At 42.1% G+C, this 27,549-nt stretch overlaps 1 protein-coding gene across 3 annotated transcripts in view; it reads left to right on the forward strand.

Moving 5' to 3' along the window:
* The first annotated feature begins 72 nt into the window (after positions 1-72).
* The window catches only part of trpm7 (transient receptor potential cation channel, subfamily M, member 7), a 41,062-nt gene continuing 13,585 nt past the window's right edge, over positions 73-27,549 (forward strand). For all 3 annotated transcript variants that reach the window (XM_080458364.1, XM_080458366.1, XM_080458365.1), the window contains exons 1-21: positions 73-269; positions 8,848-8,927; positions 10,156-10,194; positions 13,726-13,933; positions 14,203-14,416; positions 15,478-15,602; positions 15,743-15,914; positions 16,339-16,513; positions 17,878-18,001; positions 19,046-19,118; positions 20,351-20,451; positions 20,899-21,033; positions 21,152-21,205; positions 21,301-21,441; positions 21,713-21,847; positions 22,416-22,693; positions 22,772-23,000; positions 23,788-23,943; positions 24,126-24,269; positions 26,435-26,563; positions 26,695-26,946. In XM_080458364.1, coding sequence (XP_080314490.1) covers positions 267-269; positions 8,848-8,927; positions 10,156-10,194; positions 13,726-13,933; positions 14,203-14,416; positions 15,478-15,602; positions 15,743-15,914; positions 16,339-16,513; positions 17,878-18,001; positions 19,046-19,118; positions 20,351-20,451; positions 20,899-21,033; positions 21,152-21,205; positions 21,301-21,441; positions 21,713-21,847; positions 22,416-22,693; positions 22,772-23,000; positions 23,788-23,943; positions 24,126-24,269; positions 26,435-26,563; positions 26,695-26,946 — 2,967 coding nt within the window. In that variant the 5' untranslated portion in view covers positions 73-266. The remainder of the gene's footprint in view (positions 270-8,847; positions 8,928-10,155; positions 10,195-13,725; positions 13,934-14,202; positions 14,417-15,477; positions 15,603-15,742; positions 15,915-16,338; positions 16,514-17,877; positions 18,002-19,045; positions 19,119-20,350; positions 20,452-20,898; positions 21,034-21,151; positions 21,206-21,300; positions 21,442-21,712; positions 21,848-22,415; positions 22,694-22,771; positions 23,001-23,787; positions 23,944-24,125; positions 24,270-26,434; positions 26,564-26,694; positions 26,947-27,549) is intronic.

Consider the following 27,549-nt stretch of genomic DNA (forward strand, 5'->3'; position numbering starts at 1 on the left):
GCAGCCTGTGTGTAAAACAAAGCGCACACGTGGCCGCTGGCCCCGCCCCGGCCACGTGACGCGGAGCTGGCTGACTCAGCCGGCTCGTCACGCAGCGTCAGTCTGGAGTCGCACAATTATGAAAAAGCAACCTTCCGTTGGAGCTGCAGCCGAAGCGGATCTCTCTAACGTCCACCGGGCTTTCCTTCCAAGGCTAACTGAGAGCACCGCCGATAGATGGATAAAAGCCACGACGGAGCTCTTCCTGATTCTCACCGGTGAAGAGGATGGTGAGTGAGCCGCCGCGGGGCACCCCGCCGCCGCGTCTGGTGGCTTTATAGTCCCGTTGAATTGCCGTGGAGGACCGTGACCGATCGGGGGCTTTCCGACCTGCGGGTCCCCCCCCCCCCCCCCCCATGTGTACTCCCTCCCTCCGGCTGTCAGGACCCAGGCGGGTCCCGTTGCTCTTTACTGAGCCCACTGTGTGCGGGTTCCGCCGGGCCTCGGTGGGTCGGTCGGGGGAGTGTAAAGGGTGAAGGATGACAGAGTCTGGGGGAGAGAAGAGTAGCGCCGTTAGCAGGCTAAGTAGCTAGCTCGCGAGCTAACCGCTCGGTTCTCACCGGGCGCTCACGAGCCGCGGCAGCTGGCGGTCCTCCGCGCCGCTGCTGTCCCGCTACGCAGCGGATATACATCCGGCGTGTGTTTCTCCTGTGAAAGCAGCTCGTCACGACTCGTTGAACGCACGTTAATTCTTCCATCCGTCGGAGGAGAGACACATTGCCGCCGCGTAACGCGTCAAACTGCACCCCGGAGTGGCTCCAGGTCTGCGTCCGGACCCGGAACCTTTCTGCTCCGGTCAGGGTCAACAAACGTTCCGTGGTGTTGACTCGGTGGCGTTGACGTGTGGATAAACATCCGTGAGCCCCTCGTGACTGTCTGCTGGGACACGGTGCAGGCCTGCTGCGCACACGGCTGCTAACCTGTCCCAGACTCCGGTGTTGGTGGGATGTGACTTCACCTCTTCCTCTTCGTGACAAACTGCCTCCTCTTCCCCCACAAGAACATCATGTCTGGTTCTTTACTGCTCCTGCATTGCCAGGATCTCTGGCAGGGTGGCTTAAACCTCAGCTCTGACTCATACTACACTGTTGTCTCGGTGTAACGTCATGATAATATCGACTTGTGCTTTTCAACATGCTCTGATTGTTGAGATCAACACAGTTCTGACATTAACCGTGTGGCTTTGACATCTCTTGTCGTCTGGAAATGATGTAAATATTTCTGTTTGCAGTTTCAAGTGAATTAAGGTGAAACAAGTAATTGGTAAATAATTTTCACTTATATATCACTTTTCCAAAAACCTAACAATGTTACTCACATTCACACACAAATCGAGGCGGCTGCCATGCAAAGGTGCAATTTGGGGTTGAGTGTCTTGTTCATGTACAGTTCAACATGTTGACAGATGGGGATCGGACCTACAACCTTCAGAATGAGGGACAACCTACTCCACTAACTGAGCCATAGCTGCCCCTGTTTGATATTGACACATATAAACTTCCATGTACTATAGTATGTGTGACTGTGGCAGAATGATTCAAAACAAGTTCTTTACCAATTGGAAGTGGATTCCACCAGTAATGTAGCATATTTCACTCTAAGTATTCTTAATGCACCTCACACGATCTGTCACATTCAGTGGTGACGGCTGACATTCGAAGTATCTGCACACCACTGGGAGCAACTTGGGTTTTGGTGTTTTGCCCTTCGTTTGGTCAGCTGCTGCTGCACAGACGTCATGTCTGTGTTGTGAAAGTAGTAGTGCAGTAGTTCTAATGAAGATGTCCAAATCATTACGCAGATACGTAGTTTTCCATGACACATCCCAGTGTGAACATTTTCATCTGCCTTCATTCAGTCAGTCAGTCTCCAGAGCAGCGCCTCAGCCGCTCTTCTCATTCCCATTTCCCACAGTGCAGGCCCAAGTCCGTCACATGCCCCAGCTTAACCCTGGATGAAGCGCTGTTTCTGCTGCCCCAAGCAGTGTTACAGCAGCACCGCGATTTGAACTCCACATCAGAGCAGTCGGCATGATTTAGTCCGTATTACAAAATCTGTGATGGAGCTCAGTTGCTGCCAGGTGCCGTCTCTTATGTAATGGCAGGCGGTTTAACTGGTCATCAGCCTGGGCTTTGCAGCCCTGAGAGCTGATAGAAAGTGATCTGGCATCACTATTGTTGTGCTCCAGAATAGACTCCAGCACCGCCTGCTTGTGTGCAGGTGAGCCTGCAGAGTGACTGTGGCTTGTTACTGAGACTCATCCATTCACAGCATTGACACAAGGCCATTCGAAGATGACCGATAAAGGTTGTTCGGGAATATAGGTTAGAGCCACAGTTTGATTTTATGAATGGAGCGCCTCCGCCCTCATAGTATCCAGCTGACTGTGTCGTCTCGCTGTGCAATGCTGACCACATGCACTTTTTACTGCCCATAGAGCATACTTGCTCTTTTTATCTCATGTTTATAATATTAACCAATATAAAATACCCAAGTAGAGATTTGCGTACTTTTATGGCATGCCCTATAATTTAAGAGCACCCATACTGAAACAATAACGTGGCACTTCCCCTGCTGCCATCTCCCTACAGTAGATTGCTTGAACCCGAGTATTGGTAAGCTCACATGACCAGCAGCAGATGTTGAGAGAGGAACAACCGTCACATGCTATACAGCTCTGGCCTCTGCAGCGTCTTGCTCGCAGGGCTTCAGGGTGGCATGCTAACATTGTGTCAGCCGCTGCTGTGCAGCCTTTCAGAGCTCTGCCCAGGGGTCACAAGGGAGAGAGCTGGAGAGCCGTCACACTTTGGTCTTATGACTGGATGGGCTCCTGTGTGTGTGTGTGTGTGTGTGTTTCTTATCTAATACTCAAAGTGAACTCAATCCTCTCTATTTGATGTTCCTTTTATGAGCGGCAATTGTGGATCAACTGAGATGTTTCAAAGAAGGAAAATTGATAAGTCCTGATAGCATTTGATTGATTGTGTTGTAATGAAATGGTGATCTAAAAAAAACCAGTTATATTGTTAAGATTAACATCCCCGAGGGATTTAAGACAGTCGTGTTACTGGGAGGACTTTCCACATTTACCTGCATTTTGCCAGGGTCAAGTCTTCACATTTTGTTTGTTTTACTACTGAGGCAAATATTTGCTAAATGTTTGCAGAAAATTATTAAGCAGTTGCACATGGATTTGATGTATTACTCTTGCTTTGCAGTGAGCAAGGACACAGCTTTTTTTCTGAGTCAGAAGCACTTGTGTTTTGGATTAGTAGCATTTCATTATACATGTATTAAAGTCTAAGTTAACATTACCATCAGATTTTTTCGAATGGCATTTCAAAATGTCACATTCACCATCAGTTTTATAAATGCTGTTGAGATTTTTGATCACTACTCAGACTGCTTGCTGCAGATTTTCTCATTTTAAAATGAAGAGTAGTGCGAAATTGAGATTATTGGATGGAGAATTTCATGACAAGAGCTTTAGCTCAGTGTACCGTGTGAGATGCCCCAGTTCTGACTCCACACTTCCAGCCTCACATCAGGGATGCTGGTTGTCGTCCTTATAGGAAAATATATTGTATTTCTTATTTAAAACTGGAAAGATGAGCTTGTATCATTAAGATGTTGATGTGTCTGCTATTAGGAAGGATGTGGATTTTCTTCAGGTACCAATTCAGTTAACTTCAACAGCAGTAAACTGTTAGAATAGCATTAAATTGTGTTTCCTTTGTGTAACACTCCCAGAGAACTCTTCTGTTGGGCTGCTGCTCACAATGAAATGCTGACCCCATTGCTTCCACTCTTTTAAACGGGTGGAGGAGTTGCCAGGCCAGATGTTATCGTCCCTTCGGGCGGGGGTGGTGGAACGACGGACTGAATGAACGGCCTTGTGGCGGTGTCGGGCTGAAGCGGGCGGAGCGGGGAAGAGTTTAGCTGGCGGTGTTCTCTCACTGGAGAGTTGCTGAAGGATGACGGTGGGAAGAAGATATGAACATTCTTGCAGGCGCTCTCGGCCAATCACAAACAAAACCTGCAGCATGTCAAGCTCCGAGGAGCAGGAAGGTGCTGGGCTTTATTCTGCGCAGGGACGGAGTAATCAAAAACCTGAAGCCGTAGAGGAAGAGGGCGGGTGTGAGGAAGGGGAAGAGTGTGTGTGTGTCTGTGTCTGTGTGTGTGTGTTTGGCAGCAGCACTTGAAGCTCAAGTCTTTTGTTGGCTGACATTCTCAGGTGCCATGGTTACAGGTTAGCAGAGCACAGTCCCGCTTCATCATTAACACTTTGTTACACTGTGTGGGATCAAAAAGACAAGAGGTGTTTCATTAAAAGCTTTCTGTCCCAGCGAAGTAGACCTCACCTCACTCCTCGAGTGTGAAGCACTGCTCTGGCAATTGTGTTTAAACACTGATAAGGTCATGAAGAAAGTCAATAAGAAGACAATGATGACTGCTCAACTTTAACAGCTTCGCTCAAGTATGGAGTTGTTAATATACATTTATTTAAAAAAGCAAATCTTATAACACTTCTGAAGAGTTACCGTGCTGCTCGTGTGCCAGTTCAGAGAGGTGTCATCTGGCGTGAAGTGCACAGACAAGCTGATCTCTCACGTGTTCAATGGGGCGCTGCTGCTAGGTCCTCTCATCATCAACACTCCTAAACTCTGGCGGTGGTCTCAGATGAACCGCGGACTGTGAGGGCGAGCTGTCATGTTGGAAGATATAGTTTTACTGTGCACTGACGGGAGCTGCACAATTTCATTTTAATATAACTCAGCAATGCTATGTGCCAGCCAGGCAGTTGAATATCAGTTCCTGGAAAACCAGAGGCTGAAATCAAGAATAGCAGAATATGTATTTAGTGTCTGAGCACAGAAAGTGCAGAAGGACCCGATTGAAACTGTAAAGATTATTAACTCTTACTATTTTAACTCATGAGAAAAAGCCTTTTTTTTTTAGGGCCTAAACATACATAACTTTTTGCAACACTTTGCACAGTCATCGGGCCCGGCAAAATAATGTGATAATTTGGAAGAATCACACGTCACCAGCAAAATGGCTCAACGGCGCCACCTGGAAAATCTAAAAAATTCAGCCCCCACATCTCGTTTCACCTCGAGCTACGAAAGTTGGCACACATATGTAACACCCCCAAGATGCACAAAAAAAGTCTTTTACACACACACACTGAAAAACAGGAAGTCTGTTATTTTGAAACATATATTGGATTTTCGCAGATTTTGGACCAAATTGAATTTTCTAGAGAGAACTAGTCCGAGGGGGTAATTCCAAATGACCTGAAAATTGGCGTGTTGATAGAATTGGTGAGCAAAGCATTTTCTGTCAGAGTCCCGCAAGTAGCGAGGAACAGTTCAAGGCTGCATACAGCTTTAATTTGTGTATATATATAATTTTTTGGCTTTGCCGGAGAAGATTTGTTAAATTCTCTACCTTGTGCCTTTCGAATGAGAAGGAAATAGTTATGTTCACCAGCAAGATAAGATTAATTTCCTGCTAGGATCATTTCAACAAAAAGGTAATCTTCTAAACACAAATGACCTCACGTTAGTGCTCAGTTCAGTTGTTCTGCCTGTTACTCATGTTCTAATGACATGCTCCATACCAGTGCTTCAACAGGGGTGTTACATGTAGAGCCTTGAAAAATAATGTTTGTTATTGTGCTCTCATTAGATGTAGGCAGTTTAACGGGATTCTTTAGAATATAGTTACTTATGGTGTTATCTAATTTCATTGTGGAAGGATTCTCACATTGGAGAATTGCTCTTCTGAAATCTTCTGAAAGAGTAATACTCATTTTTATCATTACAATGTTTTCTCAGCATTTAAGTTTGAATAAGAACAATTAATGTACATATAATTAAACTTCTGTGTCAATTTGTCTTTAGGTGACAAACTCTCCCATCTTTCAAGCTTTAGGCTAATGCTTAAATTTAGACCAAAACTTAAGTACTCAAGCCTTTTGGAAATGCACCAGTCCTTACCTTGAGATGAGACTTTCTTCGTCCTGCATTGGAGAACTCGGCGGGGTTTTCGCTTTGCAATTCTATGACAATTTAGTCTCTAATTACTAGAGGTTTGATGAAGGGAATAAAGCCGCTCTCCAGCACTCACTCATCACATGGTTCACATTATGGTGTGTTGCAGAGAGCTGTGCATTCATAAAGTCATCAGCATTGCTCATCAGACTACTGGACCCTCCTCGTCTCCAGCTTGTGACATACGGTACACAGGGCGTTTGATCTGCACCCTCGCTGCGATTACTATCACACTGCATCGTTCATGTCGCTCTGAGACCGTCTCTTCAGGCTGTTGTTGGAGTGACGGCTTTAGTCTGGTCCGGGGTTTATCGGTGCTTTCATACTGGCACAGCCACACTGCAATTGGTCCAAAAACTCAACCCGGTTGACCTAAATACGGCGGTGAAACGATTTCAGCAGCTCCACATAGCACAGGATAAAGAAAAATAAGAGGACCCAGAACATTAAAACAAGGTGGACAATGATTAAAAACACAAAACACTATAAAGTGGCAAAACTGTCGACTCTTTCTGTTCAGTATTTACAATGTATAACAGGTATTGGGTCTGATTAGATGATCCTCACGTTAGGGCTGGGCAGAATATCGGTTTAGAGATAAAGATTTTATATTTTGCAAATTTGAGCCCCCCCCCCAAAGTTTTCAAACTTAATTGTTAGTTTTGGTCATATTGGCTAATAAAAGCTGGGTATGTGGAATATATAGCTTCTATAAACACTGAACTGCATTTACTCTTACTTTAACTCCAAAATAAGTGGTTTTGATAATTGAGGGTTTGTCTGCATTGTGTGGTTAACTAAGTCTTCAGTGAGACATTTAAAACATATATCAAGATAGGAAGGGGTGATAACTCTCTCTGCACAGCTTATAATTTACTCCAACAAAAGAGTGTGACAAACTTTGGTTCATTTACCTTGTTGCATCAAATTCTGTCAAAAATAAATCTATAAAGAAAGTGGCCAGTGTTGTGAAGCCGATATTCTTTAACATGGTTTTTGTGGTTTGTGAATAATTCCAAGAGTACTTGTGTTCAAAAAGAATGTGAAGAGTAAAAGTTTTAAGGTGAATAGCTTCTCCCTTTTGTTGAAGTAGTATTTATGTATACATAAAGTCAGATCTAATATTTATACTATTAACTCTTTCCTGAAGGCGAATACCATTTTTCCTTTTGTCTAGCGTTACTGAAAGTCCCCCAGTACGTTGAGTGAACAGATGTTACCTGTGGACGATTCATAAAGAGTTTGCAGTCTTTCATACCTCTTGAGCTTACCATGTTTTGATTGTTGTATGCCATTTCAGCAGGTGTTTCAAAATAAAGGCCTCTTAAAGAGTTAGTCAGCGCGGTGCCTTGGAAGAGGGTTTTGTGTTTTGCTGCGTGAATCACAGTTGGTGGGGTGTCATCAGGAGACGACTAGGTATATATCACTGAGGCCTCTGCCTATCCACTAATCCTCTCCCACACCCCCGCCTCCCTTGCTTCTTTCTCCCCAGCCTGAGTATAATATCTAGTTCGTCGCAGACACATTCATCTGCCCCTTGAGTGGCTTCTTACAGATTAACTGTGGATGAAGTTTGGAGGCTGCAGCCTCTCACTGATCACTCAGCGTTTAACTGGGGCCGGATCTGTACGGTCACCGTGTCCCCGTAGACTTTGAGACGTGCGTGGACGACTGCGTGCGGACCTTCAGAGAGCAGGTGTACAGTGTGTTGCTGCTGATGATCTAGTGCTCCAGGGGAAGGTTGCGGTGACTGTGGTCTGTCCAGGAGATGCATGAAGGAGCCCTGCTATGTTCCTGTACAAAGCCCTTAAACACAGAGATGAAGAGGAGGACATCCAGGTACGCACTGAGCAGCTCGCTGGCTCCGGTCCAGCTGTGGGATCACAGTGGAACCGCTTTGTTTATGTTGTGGAGCATCTGACTTTGTTGTTGGCAAAACGGAATCCTTGTTCAGGAGCGTATGTTCCAACTTTCGCTGTTCGACTGCATGTCTTTCTCCCACATGATCACCGGTCCTGAACCATTTTTCTGGAGCATTTCTTCTGTTTGTATTCTCACACTCTATGGATTCGCCTCAGTTTCCATCGTCAAGGTTTGTGTGCAGTAAACTCCCAACAGAAAACATTGCTGTAATTCTGTCGTTTCAGTTTGACAAACATTTGAAATGCTTTGGCGTGAAGCAGGTGATGGTGTTTGCAGGTTTCCCTCTTTGTGCTGCGTGGGATTAATGCTCCTAATCGCCCCCGGGTTCCTCTGAGCTGTACCGGAGGAACAATACGGCCTGAAGCATTAATTGAAAATTCCTGTAACGTAAATCCTTGTGATGAAAAACTGGGATTAGAGAGTGTGATTGTTTTGTTGGCCCATACCCTTTTTTTTTTTTTTTTATATATTTTGTGCCATATCATTTGCAATTGTAATTTTTACATGTTTTTAAAGTTTTTATAGGTCCTTTAATCCTTTTTATTTTCATATATTCATTGGTACGAATCATTTCTGTAAAAAACAATGCAAGACATACATGCCCCGCCGTCTTTATTCCTATCGTCTTATGCTGCACTTAAGTGCGTAAATGTTTGCACAGTTTGTGCTAACACTGCATAGCGCAAGAGTTTCGACATCCTCCGCCGACGACTTTCTTGAAGCGCGTTCTGAAGCCCTTTGCACATAAACACAATTGAGCAATAAGCACCAACATGAGCGACATCAGCTGCTGTCAACTGAACACAAACTCTCTCCATTTTGTTCACAGTCCCAGAAACCCTGGATAGAAAGCACTTTCACCAAGAGGGAATGTGTGTACATACTTCCAGTGTCAAAGGACCCCCACAGGTATGTGCTGTTGCTGACATGCTGTTGTGTGTCTTCTAGCGATCGCCATGGAAACAGTGTAATTGCATGGTGTGTGTCAGAGCAGGACCAAACCCTAACCACTACTCTGCAAGGGCAAAATGAGTCTGTTTTAATGTTTATGTCTGTCACTATATTTACTGATTCAAAAGAGAGGGAAGTCAAGTGAGGAACCAGTGTGTCCTGTATTTTTCATATCTGTCATAGAATTTTTATATTGATTTCAGAATATTGTCTCAAAACGTGTTCCTCGAATGCATGCAAATACTACATTTTAAAAGATATCCTTGTGTACCTGGACTCGGGTGTAAAACCAATGTTTTCTGAATGTGGATGTGAAATTCTGTTGCTGATATTGCTTTGTGAGCCGTTTCAGGACGTTACAGTGGACTTACTGGAATTTTACAATGTGGTGCTAAAATTGCATGTAGGCTTCTTCTTGGCCTGCAATGAAAGCCGCTCATTCATGTGCACGAGAAGCACTGGCATAATAGCTCAGTTAAAGGTCGTGGTTTAAACATTTTGTTATTGAGAACCAGACAAAGGAAACTGAATCCTCTTATTTGTTTTATATATTCTCAGTTGAGATGTTTCCTCTCACTGTTTAAAATCGTCAAAGGCCATTTATTGAAATACTTGGCAACTAAACATTTCCATAGTTTTTTGTTTTTTTTCCTCAAGGATATCTTATAACATTCTAGAAATCTGACACAAGTACCACTATTCCAGGAGCTCAATACAGACTATAAAGGGTTAACAGCCATCCGTGGGCCTCAGGTTTCACTGTTCAGTCACATTGTCAATCAGTTGTGTGCTTTTCATTTTTTAAAGTTAACATGTTAACTGGGTGACTCTTTGCCTCGTTCCCGTGTTATCTTTGCCATCAATTATTTGCCACTCGCTTTTTCTTTTTGAACTCTTGTATATTTTGCTCCCGGTAGATGATTCAGTGCCAAACATTTCACTTTAGACCACAGGTCTGCATTTAACCGCAGTCAGTGACAGAGTTCCCCTCCGGCAGGCTTCATAACTCTACACAGTTTAAAGGCCAGTCTAACCTGCTGAGCTTTCCTACTGTCCTCTACCAACCTGATGGACTGGGAATGTTTCACAGGGGGGGGAGACCAACACTCACATTAGCCCTTTCATGTTGTGATATCATTTAGATCGGAATCAGGGACTGATCACATTGATCTGACATTCCTTTCAGATGCCTTCCAGGATGCCAGATTTGCCAGCAGCTCGTCCGGTAAGTCTCCATTCAGGGATTGTTTCGCTCGCTCTCTGTCACCTGACAGGACTGACCTGACAGGATGTGCACAAACCGGTTCATTTACACCCCAAAAAGCCTGGAGAGAAATTCTTTCACATTGTAATTCCACTGAACAACAGACCCCGCTCAGGAAACAATTAACTTCCAGGCTTTGTGTGTCAGGATGCACATGCTCCCTAAAGGCAATTAAAGGTGGTGAGAAAGCACAAGGGCTTAAGTTTGTTTATATTACACATTAACTGTGCATCAGTGGTGCAATGAAAGTAAAAGAGTCGAGTTGGAATAAAAGCTGTCGATGTTTATTGTTTGTTTTTTTTGTTTTGTTTTCATTTGCTCCTTAGTTTTGCGCACTGCAACTGTTGCAGGTTGTAATAAATGCTAAACTAATAAGGTTTTTTCACTCCATGGATTGAGTTGCAAATGTTTGTGTGCCGCCTGTCGCCAGTGCAGAAACACATACTCACACTATCATCACGGTTTCTCGTATCATCATTTGACTGATTGTAAGTCTGTTGGATCATTTATGAATGACTACTAATATGACCATTTTGGATATGCGTTGTGAGGACAAACTCAGTTAATATTGATGAACTCAAAGGAAATCATCTTTAAACAAACACACTTGCATCAGATTGTAGTTTTAGTGAAATATAAAAAACATACAGTTGTGTGTTTGGGTATCTAACTACCAGTGTTGGAAATAAACCTGCATTTATTGACTATTATCACCTCAATGGGAATCTACTACTTATGGCTGTAATGTGTCATTTACTAACAGTTTATCTTAGCTGTTGTTTCTGCTTCCTCTTGGTTCATACATCTGTTTATTTTAGGAACCAATAACTTCCACGTTATTCTGTCTCCTTTCAAGTCGGTGCACAAACACAACTGAATCACTCATTTTACTCATGCTTTGCCTCTTGTCAGGCAGTTATGTTTGGTGGAACACCAGACTTCTTAATTAGAATATGTTGTAAATAACGGTTATTATTTTAGATCCATAGGCTCGCAAGTTAGAGGTCAAAGCTTTTATTATGATTTATTATCTTCTTTTTTTTTAAGCTCTCGTTTTTTTTTAATTGCCAGAACCTATAAGGAACAGGGCGTGCTCGGAAAAGACAACCCCTTCCTAAGTATGTTGGCAAGATGCAACGGCTCTGTGCACATTAAAGGAGTCATGTTATCCAGCTTTTCAACACTTTCACATGGTCTCGTTGCTCCAAAAACGTTGTATTCAAAGTTTATTGCTCCAAATCCAGCTTTTCCTTGATTTTCCCTCCATTTGAATATTGGATCATAGGAGCTGCATTCAGAATGTGCTGTGTCTGTGTGAGCTGGACTGGCTCCGCCCACACATGCCCATCTTTGGAAGAGGAGGAAGTACTTCCTCTCGTGGTGCCATGTGCCAGAGCAGAGCTGACTAATTGTGGGAGGGTCAAAGGGAGGGCGTACCTTGATTGGGATTGGCTAAACCCCTGATGACGGGATATAGGGTTTGATTTCTGATTGGCTGGTTGGAGCAACACACTTTTTAAAAACTGGAACAAGCCAGGGAGAGAGAGGACAGACTTTCTTCACTTCTGGAGCATTGTTCCCCAGTATGGGGACGATTATTACTTTTGGAAAACCATTAGAAAGTGCCCCCTTTAAAACTGTCTCTCAATTAGAACGTCTTGATAAACTAATGCAAGTGTTCAGTACTGCTCACAAGAGTAAGGACATTTTTTTTTTTGTAACAATACTTCTTAATGATGATTATAATGATAAACTAATTTGTAAAGCACCGTTCATCCTCATAATGCAGCTCAAAGTGATTCACAATTTAAAAAGGCATAAAAAGAATGTAATTCAACACCAATTCGATATTAAGAAAAGAAACTGTAAGAGTACACAGAAACAAATGAAACTAAACCAGACAAGAAAAATATCACAATTGAATAAAACAAGTTAAAAATCAATAAAATTCAAGGGGAATATAAAAGGTAGACAAAGACTAATTAAGAGACAAGAAATTGGTTCATGAGAATGCTGATCCTAGTAAAAAGTTTTTAGGCTTTTTCAAATTTCACAGCCAGTGCCAGGTGAATATAAAGTGGTAAAGAATTTCTCATATGTGGTACAAAAAAACAGAATGCAGCTTCACCGGCTTTGTGTTTCATCCAGTCCATTATGTCAGCCAGACATATAGTAAGTTTATTTAATGTAGTTCTATCGCTTGGTTCTATGTTTGCTGCGCGTCGTCAATATAACTGTGGTAGCTCATGCTATGGTTCTGATTTATACTTCCAGGAGGAAGCATCTATTATGAGAACAGTAATGGGCCTAATATAGTACCTTATGGAACGCCACACAGCTTTTATTGGAATAATAATAAAGTACTCTCTTTAAGATATGAAAGATAACATATTAAAAAAAAAAAAAGTCCAGACAAACCTCCGAAGCCTACAACTGTTGTACCATTGGAAAGTCTCTTAATTTTTCTTAATTCTTAATTGTTAATCTGTCTCGTTCCTTGAATCCTTGATCGTCCGCTCCACCAAACAGTGTTGCATTGTCCAGGAGGAGTTGCAATACTTATTATGTGCGTGATGCTTTGCAGTGCTCCCATTAATGTGTTTTCCTTACAGATGTGGCACCATTTCGAAGGAAATAAATCGGACTTTCCATTAGGATCACATTCATTGCCAAAACGTAACTTACTTTTTCTTTGTAGATTTATAAGAAACTCCACTACTTCTAAAATAAGTGTCTGTCATCCCGTGCTGATTTTGAGTAGCTTGCATAACTTTGGTAACGACAGTGTGCAGATGTTGTGCAGCCTGCGTATTTTTGCACAGTAATGTTTTCAGAATGCTCTTATAATACCAGAGAAGATACGGCCCCTGCAACCTGAAGCCTGTTTTTGGTTATTCAGTCGCACGCCCGCTTTCTGTTGCCTCTAGATAGCAATGTGCCACTTGTGTGCCTGACCACATTCATTTTAAAAGCAACACTCCCATGGCCACTCAGATGCGTGCCACTATACTTGCAATTTGACCAGCGTGGGCTCGGGACGGGATAATGACGACTGCATTGGTCTGAAACCAGCAGAGACGTTTGTGTTTTGCTTGGTGCCACTGTGCTCTGAGAATAAACTGCATATTACATAACTTTGCTGCACTTTCCAAGATAAATAGCTTTTCTTTGTGTGTGTGTGTGTGTGTGCGATATTTACCCTACCTATAAAAATCAGTGCAGGTTTTCTTTTTTTTTTTTCTTGCTGTACATTTTGTTTAATCCTCTAAGACTTTATTTTCTGAACATGTTTCTCTGACCCTGGAAGTTTAACGTGAAAGCTGTTTTCTCAAGTCCTAAGCTATGAAGGCAAATTACATTCTGTTCTTGAAAATGATCATCGGTGTTCTGTTATTTTGCCTGTGTCATATCATGAGTGTGGCTCAGGCAAATAGAGCTGAGGATGTGTGTATCACAGTGCAAGCATTGTAAAAATAACTGTTCATCCCAAAGATGCTGTTGTGGGCGGCTGGTGCGGCAGCATGTTGGCTTCACCGCCAGCTTGGCCACCAAGTATTCGGATGTGAAGTTGGGTGAGAATCCCAACCTGCCCATGCCTGAGCTGGAGGAGTGGTCGGTGGAAAAACACACAGAGGCGAGCCCCACTGACGCCTATGGTGTCATCAACTTCCAGGGAGGGTCGCATTCATACAGGGCCAAGGTAGGAGGGCAATTTCTCTGCTGCTTTTTTTATTTTTATTTTTTCCAGAGAAATGGAGCTTTGCACTACTTTTTGCATCTTTGCTCAGTGTGCATTACTCTAAATTTGGCGTAATAAAAGGTTTGTCTGTGCTGAACTATTTTCAAGTCCAGGTTGTTAAGATGCACTCGAGCTGACCTCAGATTAAATCTTTTTGTTGCTTTTCTCTTCATAGTGAGCGTGAAAGCATTTTGTTTCGTCACGTTTCTCGTGTTTCTTTTTGGGGACAGTATGCACGTTTGTCCCACGACACGCGGCCAGAGAGCATCCTGCGGCTGATGCTGAAGGAGTGGCACATGGAGCTTCCCAAGATCCTCATCTCTGTCCACGGAGGGGTTCAGAACTTTGAGCTTCACCCTCGCATCAAGCAGGTGGTGGGGAAGGGCCTCATCAAAGCTGCTGTCACCACCGGGGCCTGGATCCTCACCGGAGGGGTCAACACAGGTCAGAGCTCGATGTGTAGCCTAATGCAGCAGTCGTATAAGGATACATTTTTGTTTTTAGTTTTTTTTACTTTTTATTCCAACCTTGCAGGTTTTGAAGTGTTTTCTACAGGAAGCTAATCGGCAAACTCTTTAAAGCACCACTTTTATTTCTCTTACACCTTCAGATTCTTTATTTATCTGCAGGGGCAATTGGTGAGTTATTCAGTCATCGTAAAAAAGTCCCTTCTAAATATGCATAGAGGAAACCAAAAAAGGGCAAAAGCCTAAATGTTGCTGCTTTAAATATGCATTGTTTTATTCCATTTTTCTCCCCCCAAAAATCAATGTTTCTGTCATAGTTATCTTTTTTCTATGAGAAAAAGATGCATTCGTTTCTTTATAATACCATAAAATGCCACTCACAAACATAGGAGGTGTGATAAACTGTATGCTTACTGATATTGACATAACTGAATAAATAAAGTAAGTCTACCTCTAAATGTTAATTAAAAACTAAGGTTAGTGTTCCTAAATTATGAATCTAGGAACGACTCCCTGCACAAACACTCTTGCCACCATTAGGGTGACGCGCTGATGTAGCAGAAGATGTAATACCGGCCCCTAAGCATGTCATTTTGTTGTGAGCCGGGGCTGAGGTGTGTCTGCAGCCACAGCGCGGCGTTAAGATGGTGTGGTCTGATCATAGTGTTTAAATCATTACTCACAGGGTCAATTACCCACACCAGTGATTACTCTTAATGCCCCTTCTGGCACCCAGACTATTCGGGATGGTCCCCAGTCTCACTAATTACTGCTGAATCCAGGAGGTCTATTAGCTGAGGGTTGTGGTTCACAAACAACTCGGAGGACTAATACACTTGTTGCGGGCCATCATTTGGCGTGTTTGTCATATGTGCTCTGATGTTTCAACCTCTTCTTTTCTTGTGTGGTCGAGGATACCTGCAGCATCTTTTAATTTCATGGATGAATACTGCAATGGTGAAGCAGAGGGCAAATGATACTGAAAATGTTTTGAACATGAATGAAGGTTTAATCTTATTTAATGCGTTCACCCCAAAGGTGTGGCAAAGCATGTGGGAGACGCTCTCAAAGAACACTGCTCAAGATCGTCGAAGAAAATTTGCACTATCGGGATTGCACCCTGGGGAGTCATTGAAAACCGGAACGATCTCATTGGCAGAGATGTAAGATACAAAATTCAGTTTGGCACATTTCAACTTGTGGCCTTGTCTTCATGCCTTCTTCTTCTTCTTCTTCTTCTTCTTCTTCTTCTTCTTCTTCTTCTTCTGCTCTTTTAATGTCTCTTTGTAAACACACCACGTAGATCATCGCTCCATATCAGACGCTGCTGAACCCTCTCAGCAAACTCAACGTTCTCAACAATCTGCATTCTCACTTCCTGCTGGTGGATGATGGGACTGTGGGCAAGTATGGCGTAGAGGTCAAATTGCGGCGGGACCTGGAGAAGCACATCAACCTCCAAAGAATTCATGCGCGTAAGACAAGTTGCCGTGTGTTTTTTGTTTTGTTTGGGGGTTTTTTAGGTCTTAGAGAGAAAATCAAAGATAATTGTAATGTTTTCCACTTTTCATCAGCACAGTACTGCTCATGTCAAATAAATACCTGGAAACCATAAAGTCGATCAATGGTTAATGAACTCACAAATTAATCTGTTGTGATTTATTATTTTGCCAAAAACTTCATATACATTTATGTAATAAAATCAATGTTGTTGGCAATGACTTTTGACATATTGGCAGTTTGCTATTGCCTGTTTGGATGAAGGCGATGGCAGTGAGATGTACATTATCATCAACCTCTGGCAAACTGTCACTTGGGTGGAGCTGTAGCCGAATGAGATTGTAGCTGAAGGGCACTGTGTAACTTCAGCCTGGTTTTAAAGCGCTCTGCGTCTCGTAGGAATTGGTCAGGGCGTGCCTGTCGTAGCCCTGATCTTTGAGGGCGGTCCCAACGTGATCCTGACGGTGCTGGACTATCTTCAGGAGAGCCCCCCGGTGCCGGTGGTGGTTTGCGAAGGGACCGGCCGCGCTGCTGATATACTGGCCTACGTCCACAAGCAAACTGAGGAGGGAGGGTAGGATGAAAACACACACACACACACACACACACACACACACACACACACACACACACACACACACACACACACACACACACACACACACACATACCAGATTCGAAACAAAGGGTTTTTTTTCTCAATACACTGTGTTAAACGATTCACACAATAAAATCACTCCTGGAAAAAATTAAAACAATTCAAGGCGAGAAACTGATAGAAAATTCTGCATTTCCTCAAATGAATGTTGTAGTAGTTCTGTGGATTTCACCCACTGAATCCTCATGCACAGTCATCTTTTTTAACTTTTTATTTCAACTCCTTTGACAGCTCTCACCTATTTCTGTCCCAGTAAGAAAGTAAACACAAGTCTGTGTGTTACTGACAAGTTGAAAACAGCTGACAGACATTTAGTTTGAAGTCTCCTGCTGGCAGGCTGTTCTCAACTGAATGTGGGTCAAGATCCACAAATAGTGATCCAGTTTAACTATTCAACTTATCAATTGTACTTCGTCTATCAACAGCTGACCTACTAAATTTGTTTCCGCCTGTCCTGAATAAATAATAGTTGATATGAATTCCATTGACTATTTAAAAAAAAAAATAAAGAATCCAGTCCGGCGAGAAGCATGTTCAGCATTGAGCTTTTTGATAACCAATGAGAGAAATGCTTCCAGATTCAAAGTAATGATTGTACACAAGGTTTAGTCATCCCATGAATATAGTTTAGATAAATTAATAGAATAGAAATAGGATTTCCCCCTCCCACAATTTAATTGAAACAAGATAACTTCAATAAACTATAATAATATTATGCATTTCCTATTTTAAGTTATCCGCCCATATGTCACTTTAACTTAGAATCACGGGAAGGGGAGCTGGAGCCAATGCTAGCGGACTGTGGGCGAAGGTGGGTAAGCTTTGGACAGTTATCTGTCACAGAGAAAACAGACAGACCATCACTCACTCAGTCACAATTTCGAGGCACGGCTTAAGCTCAAGCGTTTTAAAGAAAACAGACAGAAATACAAAAATTGCTCCACCTGGACATGAACTAATGATAACCTTTCCATGTGGCTGGGGACATAATAGTTATAATCAAAACTGTGAAAATGCTTAAACATGTTTTTGTTTATATGAGTAATAAGTGACAACTAAATTCATTGATTCTCTCCTTTTCTTTTTTTTCTGATGCTCTTTGTTCTGGTGGACTTACTGGTATTTAGTCAAATAAACTGAAGCATGAACTGGGTGTGGGATTCAAGCTGTGTCAAGCTTGTTCGGTGTATTCCTGAAGAACTTTTACTCAGGAAACATAGAAAGGTATATTTTCTATCATTGTGTGGTTGTAACTAAGTTGTGCTGTCTTTACACCCCAGTGGACTTCCTGATGGGGTCGAGACAGACATCATTGCAACCATCAAGAAAACCTTCAACTTCAGCCAGAGCGATGCCATCCATCTCTTTCAGACTCTGATGGAGTGCATGAAGAGCAAAGAACTGGTGAGCAGATAACTTTGTCCACATATTACTGTTGCTCTCAGGGATTAAGATTCTTGGCAATTTTAATTAGTTTTCTATAAATGTGAATTTGACAGTAAACTACATTTGCAACAACCTGAGTGATTTTATGAGATGAAACAAATCTTTTTACAAGTTGTATGAATGTTGAGCTGTTATCCTGCTTCTTCAGTCTGCAGTAAAGGTGTTAAATATGAATGTTGGTTAGTCTCAGGGGAAAATGGTGTTGGAAGTTGTGTTAACGTGAACTTATTGTTGCATGTCATGCTGACACGCTGAGTAAGATCACACACACACACACACACACACACACACACACACACACACACACACACACACACACACACACACACACACACACACAGGGTGTTATATTCTGTCTTTGTTGTGTTCGGTCTGAAAAAGTGTGAGCCAAGAATTGAGCCAATCAGAGAGACGATTCTTCCTCCCCCTTCAATCTCCCACCACCCAGCGAGGAGTTGTAAACACAACGTATCACAGTGCCTCCAATTCTTTGGATCTTTTTTTTTTGACTACGTCCCTGAATCTAATATGAGCCATTTGTTTTTGGATTCTATATATACAGACATCTAGCGCAGGCCTATACTGATACCAAAGACATCACGAAACTCATTGTTCTCCTGTGATTTATGTATAAATGCATTGATGATTGTGGTCTCTGGAAATCACAGACGATCACATTCTCAGTCGGTATTTGCCAGACAGAATTCAGATGTTGATCTGGAAAAGGTTTCTAATAAAGCTCATGTCACCTGCTGCACCCAGTCCTTCACAGTTTGGACTCGCTGAGCTGGTTGAGCCAAATTATTGATGGCCACAAAAATAACTGATCACTTTAGTCAAACCATTTAGAAAATAACTGTATCATGCTCACACTGTCACTAAAAGCTGACGAGTCCACTGTTGGCACTATACGTTGTTACCTTTCGTGCAAAGACTTGAATCATGTGGATTTTCTCTGCGGGAACCTGAAAATAAACACGTATCTTTTTTCTTGGAAAACAGATCACTGTGTTTCACATCAGCTCCGAGGAAAACCAGGACATTGATGTAGCCATTCTGAGGGCCTTACTCCAAGGTTGGTGACCGAATCCCCTCTGAACTCTCTGTGCCACCTGCGACCCACGAGCCCGTCTATTAAAGGAGCTGAGTCACATGAAGTTGATTCAGTCTAATCGTGTTCTGCAGCTGTTGGAATTCCGAGGTTAACTTTTCAAGACTGTAATGTTTTCATTCTGATATAGATATGCTTTGAGAACACGGTTCCCCCAGTGTGCCCCTTTTCTTTCTGCTGCAGAGGAGATCATGTTGCCTGCTTTCACATGGACTCTTTATTCTAACGCTGTCAGTCACTGAGCTTCATCTCTCACCGCCTTTTCTCTCCTGTTTGCTTCTTTGTGTGGGAAAATAAAAGACTTTTAGTCTGTACTCACCCTGATTTGACGATTTGGTGTTTTTAATTGTGAAAATGACTTTGAAATTGGAGCAACATAACACACGTTTTTACCAATCAGCTCTCTTGAAAGACCAGAATTCTTTCTGTCCGCTATTTATCACACCAAAGGAGGGTGTTGTTCAGGTTATAGCTGGGTGCAGCACATCTTTGATGCTTGTTTACCTTCGTTCCAGGTTCTTTTTTTTTTTTAGACAAAAGCCAGGAATTTGCAAGTGACTGCAACTGATAATCAATCAGTGAGGAGAAACTGGTTCAGACATTGAAAAGATAAACCCCAGGCCTGTGGCTGCAATGCTCACCCAAGCAAATATTTGTTGGCTGTAGGTGCAGTCGGCAGTAACTCATCCTCAAAAGGAGTCCAGGGTACAAAAGCTTTCCTGCCTTTTACAAAGTGTTGGGTGTCGCTCAGAGAGCTTTCCATTTTCCACTAAGCCGAAGTTCTGTTAGTTGGCTCTGGATTAAATGGGATTGATAACATTATGGTTCAAAGCTGCATTAAAACAGTAAATCGTATATTATTTTATATTTTATCAGCTTGACCTCCATTAAAAATGTCTACTCAACATCCATACATTAAGGTTTATGTGATCATGATCATTTAGTTGAGATGGGTTCTAAAGGACAATAAGGCAGATTACTGAAGAGCATACCAGTGGACTGAGCTGGGATTTACTGTGTATTCTAATCTCCTCTATTGTTGTATTAGTGTGAAATTGCCTGTCTTACTGCCCCAGCCCTCCTCTACTGTCCTGCTCTGATCCTGCTACGTGTCTGACGGGAAACATACAGGACTTGCATGTGATTTAGTATCTCTGTGTTTGCCGCTTCCACATGCTTGTACCTGTGTGTTTCAGGCACAAACGCATCTGCCTTCGATCAGCTGGTCCTGACTTTGGCTTGGGACCGTGTAGACATTGCCAAGAACCACGTGTTTGTGTACGGACAGCAGCTCCTGGTATGTGTGCATGTTTGTTGGTCTGTGTGTGTGTGTGTGTGTGTGTGTGTGTGTGCGAGCCACCGCTCCCAGAGATGTTTGCTTGGTCATCATTAGTTCAAAACCTTTGGACTTACCCAAAATGACCCCAGAAACTCTGACGACCACAATTTTCAGTCTGGAAATCCCGGGGACCCAGCTCAGGCAGGCTGCTATAAAATGCTTGTCTTGACTGTAACATGAACCCGTTTACAGTTGTCTTCTTAAGCAGCGCTCAGAGCTTTGTTTATTTTGAATCCAAAGGAACTGCTGGCGCTTGTATCAAGTCATTTGTATATTTATGAAATTTTTTTTTTCTTTGTATGTTATTTCTTTTGGTCTTTCAAACCAATTGTGTTTATTTTATAAATGACAGTTTGCTGTAAAAATATATGCTGCATAACTGAGTGATTATTTCTGTGTTTATAGGTCAGCTCTTTGGAGCAAGCAATGCTGGATGCACTGGTGATGGACAGAGTGGACTTTGTAAAGCTGCTCATAGAAAATGGCGTCAGCATGCACCGTTTTCTGACAATCGATCGGCTGGAGGAGCTCTACAACCTGGTAACACACACACACACACACACGCACACACACACGCACACACACTCCTCTGTTTGAGGAGTTGGATTGAAATGACGTGTATTTTTGAATGTGCTTGTTGTATTTCCCTCTCTTTTAGAAACAATATCCCAATAACCCAACTCTCCTTCACCTGGTTAGAGATGTTAAACAGGTAGTTAGTTTAGTTCACGTCACTTTTTATCGTCAATTTGCTGTAAAGAATAATTGTTAACTGCTGCTTTCAACGCCTTTTAATTTTTTTTACAGAGTCATCTTCCTCCAAACTACAAGATCACGTTGATTGATGTGGGCCTGGTCATTGAGTACTTGATGGGCGGGACTTACAGGAGCAACTACACTCGGAAACGCTTCCGAATAATTTACAACAATCTTCATGGTAACAGTCGGGTGAGTGGATACAGTTGAAATATCTTGAGTGTCTCAGTTTTCTAATCCCACTTTTATTTTGTTAATATTTAAAAATTTATTTTTTTGGAGTTCACTTCATGATTTCTTAAGATTAAACTGAGGTTATTTTGCACAAGGTCACGAGTAATGTTGTTTGTATATCACACATAGCTACGTCGACATTTGGGTGTTTTTGAATAAAAATTTGTTGTAAACTGTAATTAAAGTGTCGAGTGTCGTCCAGTAAATATTTTTTTCCTCTTCTTTGCAGAGGTCTGGGCGTCACATGGCGGGACCTGCTTCTCATCTGAGGAAAAACCACGAGTCTTTCAGCATGCAGGCAGACAAGAAGGAGAAAACGAGGCACAACCACTTCATCAAGACCGCCCAGCCATACAAACCCAAGGTACACTCATCCTGCTCACTGAAACAAATATACTTTCGTTATTGTCTATTTCTTTTGTTTGCTTACTTCACGGTTCACATAGCAAATGTTGTTTCTCCCCTTCAACGGAAAAAAAAAATGAGGACACTACAAGAAGGGAACGAAAATAGTGAGGGGAGTGATAGGGTCCAAACTATTTATTTATTTATTTATTTATTTATTTATTTATTTATTTATTTATTTATTTATTTATTTATTTATTTATTTATTTTATTTTATTTTTTAATTTTTTAATTTTTTTATTTATTTATTTATTTATTTATTTATTTATTTATTTATTTTTGGCTCATTCTAAGTTAAAATGTGTTTATGATAAGGTTCTCACTCATCTGTACAAAGTATGGGTTGATATATATATATATGGAAAATGTGTACACAAGATGTATATTGTTGGTGGTATGATGATTTTTGGAATTGATATAAAAAAAAAAAATAGAAACCCTTTTTCTCTTGGACTATGAGATAAAAAAACAACTCTCTGCATTTAAGAATCCATTTAGAACTACTACCTGCCTCCTTTTTCTCTCAGTTGGAGTCTTCCACCGAGCAGAACAAAAAGAGAAGCAAAGAAGAGATTGTGGACATCGACGACCCCGAGACTCGCCGTTTTCCTTATCCTTTCAACGAGCTTCTGGTGTGGGCCGTGCTGATGAAGAGGCAGAAAATGTCGCTCTTCTTCTGGCAGCATGGAGAAGAGAACATGGCGAAGGCACTGGTGGCCTGTAAACTGTGCCGGTCAATGGGATACGAGGCCAAGAAGAGTGACGTGGTGGATGACACCTCGGAGGAGCTCAAGGATTACTCAAAGTAAGATTAAAAATCCAGATGGATGGTTTATCCTTTCTTAAAAACGCATCGTGACCTAATTGTGCTGGTGTACATCAGTGAGTTTGGGACGCTGGCTGTGGACCTGCTGGAGCAGTCCTTCAGGCAGGATGAGACCATGTCCATGAAGCTTCTGACCTATGAGCTGAAGAACTGGAGCAACTCCACCTGTTTGAAGTTGGCGGTCTCCTCTCACCTACGTCCCTTCGTGGCTCATACCTGCACCCAGCTGCTGCTGTCAGACATGTGGATGGGACGGCTGAACATGCGCAAGAACTCCTGGTACAAGGTTCATGCTCCATCCAGATTTTATTTTTTGGGGAAACTTAACAAAGAGCTGGGGGTGCCTGCAATGCCGAATCTGAACTGTGATCTGACTTACAGAAATGTTCTTTTAATGCCCTTGCTCTAATTTGCATGTCAAATTTTCCATTCTAAAAATGTTGATTTTAGGCGAAAGAGGAGTGGTTGTGATATTATTTGATGTGGCATAAAAAGTAGTCTTCTGATGGCGTCAGAAATTTCACAACTGCACCTTGCTACGCTGCACGATTTAACTGCTTCTGAAAATGAGGCAATGATCAAAGTTTGTGCTTCACCAATATAGTAACATATTCCTAACTTTTCCCTTGTACATACATTTTAATGGAACCATGGCTGGATATTTGGTTTTACATTACTTATTTATCTCCTCCAGGTTCTTTTAGGTGGCGTACGTTGATGATGTTGTTGCTTCTGATTCAGTGGAGCATCGCGAGGTCTTTGGCAGGCCATAAACGGAACTGTTATATTTGAATACACACAAAATTTAGTTGATGCCATATATTTCTATGTAAGCAGTTTGTGTGACACATCGTCGGACAATGCCTGTTGGTTTCTTAATTTGTCGACTTCATGAGCCACACTTTAAGTTGGCAAATAATGCCATGTTTGTATAGAGAATGAGAAATCCTGCTAAAGCAGTGTTATTGGATTTCCGGTTAAATTTGGAGTCAAGGCGACCGCTACTGCGTGTGATGCGGACGCCTGTCTTGACAAATAAAGCCACAACCACCCACATGAGTGTGTGTTTCCAGGTGATTCTGAGCATCTTGGTGCCGCCTGCTATCCTCCTGTTGGAGTACAAATCGAAGGCTGAGATGGCTCACATCCCTCAGAGTCAGGACGACCACCAGATGACCATGGAGGACAGCGAACACAACTTCCAGAACATCGCCGAGGACATCCAAATGGTTAGTGCATTAAGGAGTTAATGAAGAGGTCCTGTTTTCTCTCTGTAGCATCAGTGACTTTCATATACTTTTATCTTGTCGATGTTATCGTGCCTCCTGTTGACCTTTTTCTGTCTTGGATTTTCTCTGCCACATTGCAAACTAATTCAAATGTATAATTCAAGTGTTTCTAACCTCTGCAGGATGTCTTCAAAGAGACCAGATCCCATGACAATGTGGAGGTGAAGAATGACATGGAGATACCTGTTCGCTCCAGAAAGCTGCCATTAACCAGGAAAATCTATGCCTTCTACCACGCTCCCATTGTGAAGTTCTGGTCCAACACGGTATGTTCTTTTCAGCAGAAGACGGTAACCTTTCATCAAACTGTTCACTTTTATGTTTTTTTCTTGTTTTCTTTTCTTTTTTTGGGGGGGGGGGGGGGGGGGGGGCAGTAAAATGACCTATTGTAATACAATAATAATAATAATAATTTGTGCTTATGCTTTGAGAGTTGTGCCAAATGTAAAACATAAGGGAGAATGATTGAAATGAGGAAATTCAGCTTTCATATCCTGTCAGTCATTTTTCTGTTCAGCACAACCTACAAAGTATACATTTATTTTCAATATGAGGTATGAATAGAAAAAGGTTTGCTCAATGGCACAACTTCATGAGCTTTACTGCCGCCACCCATTCACTTAATGCGTCTTGCGTGAAATGATTGGCTGTCAAAATGTAGGAAGCTGAATGATGAGGCTTGAACCAGAATACGTCCCTCCCATCGCTTCTTATGTCTCACGGCAAAGTAATTTAATGTTGAATATCTTATTACTTGATGAATTAGGCAGAATGATTATGCTGGGTGAGAAATGGTACACCCCAACCCTAAGATTTTGTTCCTGCGCCTCCCCTGAAGCTCTCTGCTGCCCCCAATGGCTCGCCTCCCCACACTTTGAGAACCACTGCCTCCTCTAAACAGTTCAAAGTGTTTCCCTCTGTTGTCAACCGCCCGCACAGAAAAGACAGACACTAAATATAGAAACGCGGCACTGTCACTTCATATCAGTTTTGTGGAGGTTACAAGAGGACAAAGATTTCTCAACCTACGGGGACATTTTGGAAGTACAATTGCATGAGGTTGTTTCATGTCACAGCTAATCATTATAAGCCCAAAAGAATTACCAGATTTTTCCTGCTGTGTTAAAGCCTCAGCAGTCAGCTGCTGTCCCGTCTGTCATTCCTTATAGCGATCTGATCCGTTTGTTCTTCTTTATAATGAACTCAGAAGGTTTGCTTCGTCAGCGATTTATCAGATGGTAAGGAGCGCTCCCTCTGCTTGGCTCTGAGGAGTGATTGCTTTTGTAATCTGAGATTAATAACATGAATTTCTGTAAATGGGATTCTTCCACATAATGCAAAAAAAAACAACTTAAGGACTCATCAGACATTAAGAAAAACTGTTAAAGCTTAATTCAAAATAAATTTTTTATTAGAAGTATTCTCTGAAACACACTTGCCCACTGTCCTACTCATACTGATTTCTACTTACCTCTTCTCATGTTTATTTATGTACACAGGCTTGAGGCTGGTTCTCAGGATCCCAGGCTCATCGCCGGGGTATTTAGTTGCACAGACAGTTGTTTTTCAGGCTGCCAGAGACCAAGAAGTGCTGATACCATCACTGAACATGCTAGTCGACATAATGTGGCCTCGGCCTGAGCTTATCTACATCTGCTGTGCCTGCTTTCAGCCCAGTTTCAACACATCAGTGCACCTCTGCATCATTGACTCGCCCGTCTCTCACAAGAACGGCTGCTTTTCCCAAAGTTCACACCGCACATGTCAAGCTTGAGCAGCTTTCTCAATTGTAGACTTAATCAGTTTCCCACACTTCACATTGTGGCTAACCTGTCTTTTTTTATTTTATTGAAAAATAAAGTCTTGTACAAGCTTTGGTACAGGGGTTATGTATCACTTAAGAACCATGTGATCTTGATGTATAGCAGACATAGACAACAGGCGGCCCTCAGGCTGTGGCATCTGTCTCAATACTCTATTGTAAATAATAATAAGGCTTTCACAGCTGATGGTAGAACTATCTATATTTGGTCCTTTTCATTTCATTAGCTCCCATATAGACAATTTCCTAATTAATTTAATCAGAATCATAGGCATTAGCAATGTGAAAGGCTTCTTTGATGTTTTTATGTATAGGCTCCAGCTGTTACAGGAATAGGTTATATTTCTATATTTGGAAGAAAATAAAATGTTGGAAATAAAGATTTACCGTATCATAATGTATTAGTGTAATCTGCATTACACTAAAAATAAAATCTGATTTTAAATCCGTGTTGGATTTGAACAATAGTTCTATCCTCCTTTTCATTTTTCAGAATAATAAAAGAAAACGCAGCAGCAGCTCTCTTGCGCCACCTTCAGGGGGCCCGCCTAACATTCCAAGCCAAATGTTGAACCGTGTTTTCTTGTCTTTCTTTCCTCCTGTCCTCAGCTCTTTTACCTGGGCTACTTGATGTTGTACACATACGTGGTGCTGGTGAAAATGCCGAAATGGCCTTCTGCTCAAGAGTGGGTGGTCATCCTTTACATCTTCACCTCAGCCATTGAGAAAATCCGTGAGGTATGTGGATTGTGACATGACAAATAATGGCAACAAGTACGGGCATCCTTCTGTTCTGAAAAGATGAGTTCTCTGTGGAATATAACCTCACAAATATCTTCTTCATTTGTCACTCCTGTCCTTTATTCCAGATGTTTATGTCTGAAGCAGGCAAAATCAGCCAGAAAGTAAAGGTGTGGTTCAGCGACTATTTCAATGTGTCAGACTTTCTGGCCATTGTGACCTTCTTTATTGGCTTTGGCTTGAGGCTTGCGGGAGGGGACGCCTTTGTTCCTGGGAGGACGGTCTATTGTCTCAACATCATCTTCTGGTATGTGCGCCTCCTGGACATCCTGGCTGTGAACCAGCAGGCCGGGCCGTACGTCATGATGATCGCTAAAATGGTGAGTCCCGCATCACACCAGTACTGCGCTTGGAACATGATAATGTTGGGCGATGCAGGTTTGCATGTGCTGCGTTCATAGATTGAATTTAAGTAATGATGATGCCATCAGTCAGTGTTGTTTCTTTCAAGGAACTCGAGCTTGAGGCATGCAGAGGGGAATTCAGGCGAAAGTTTGCCTCGTTATCATGTGTCTGAAGCAAAACACAGCGGGATTAGTACATCTTACCTCGAGTTTGACACTTCAAACAAACTTGAACAGTAACGATTCGGCTCAAACGGCCGGTTCAGATTATAAGCAGAAGCGTCCAGGTTACACCATTGTGTGATGCAAATTTAAATCCGTTTTTTTTGAAGGCGTTACAACTGATGTGAAGCCATAAACTTTCCATTTCCCTCAAACAGATAAACGCTGTGGAGGATATTTTATGGTACATAATGTTATGATGAACATCTTTTGTGTTATTGTTTTATAATTTAATTTCTCCCCCAGATGTACAGATAGTTGTTGCTAGTTTGTACAATAATAATTTAGTTAATTTAATTGTGCCCCTTCATATCTAAATGGCATTAATCATCCATGTTTTTACCACATTGTTATAAT

This window comes from Lipophrys pholis (genome assembly GCF_963383615.2).
Source record: "Lipophrys pholis genome assembly, chromosome: 2".
Classification (NCBI taxonomy): domain Eukaryota; kingdom Metazoa; phylum Chordata; class Actinopteri; order Blenniiformes; family Blenniidae; genus Lipophrys; species Lipophrys pholis.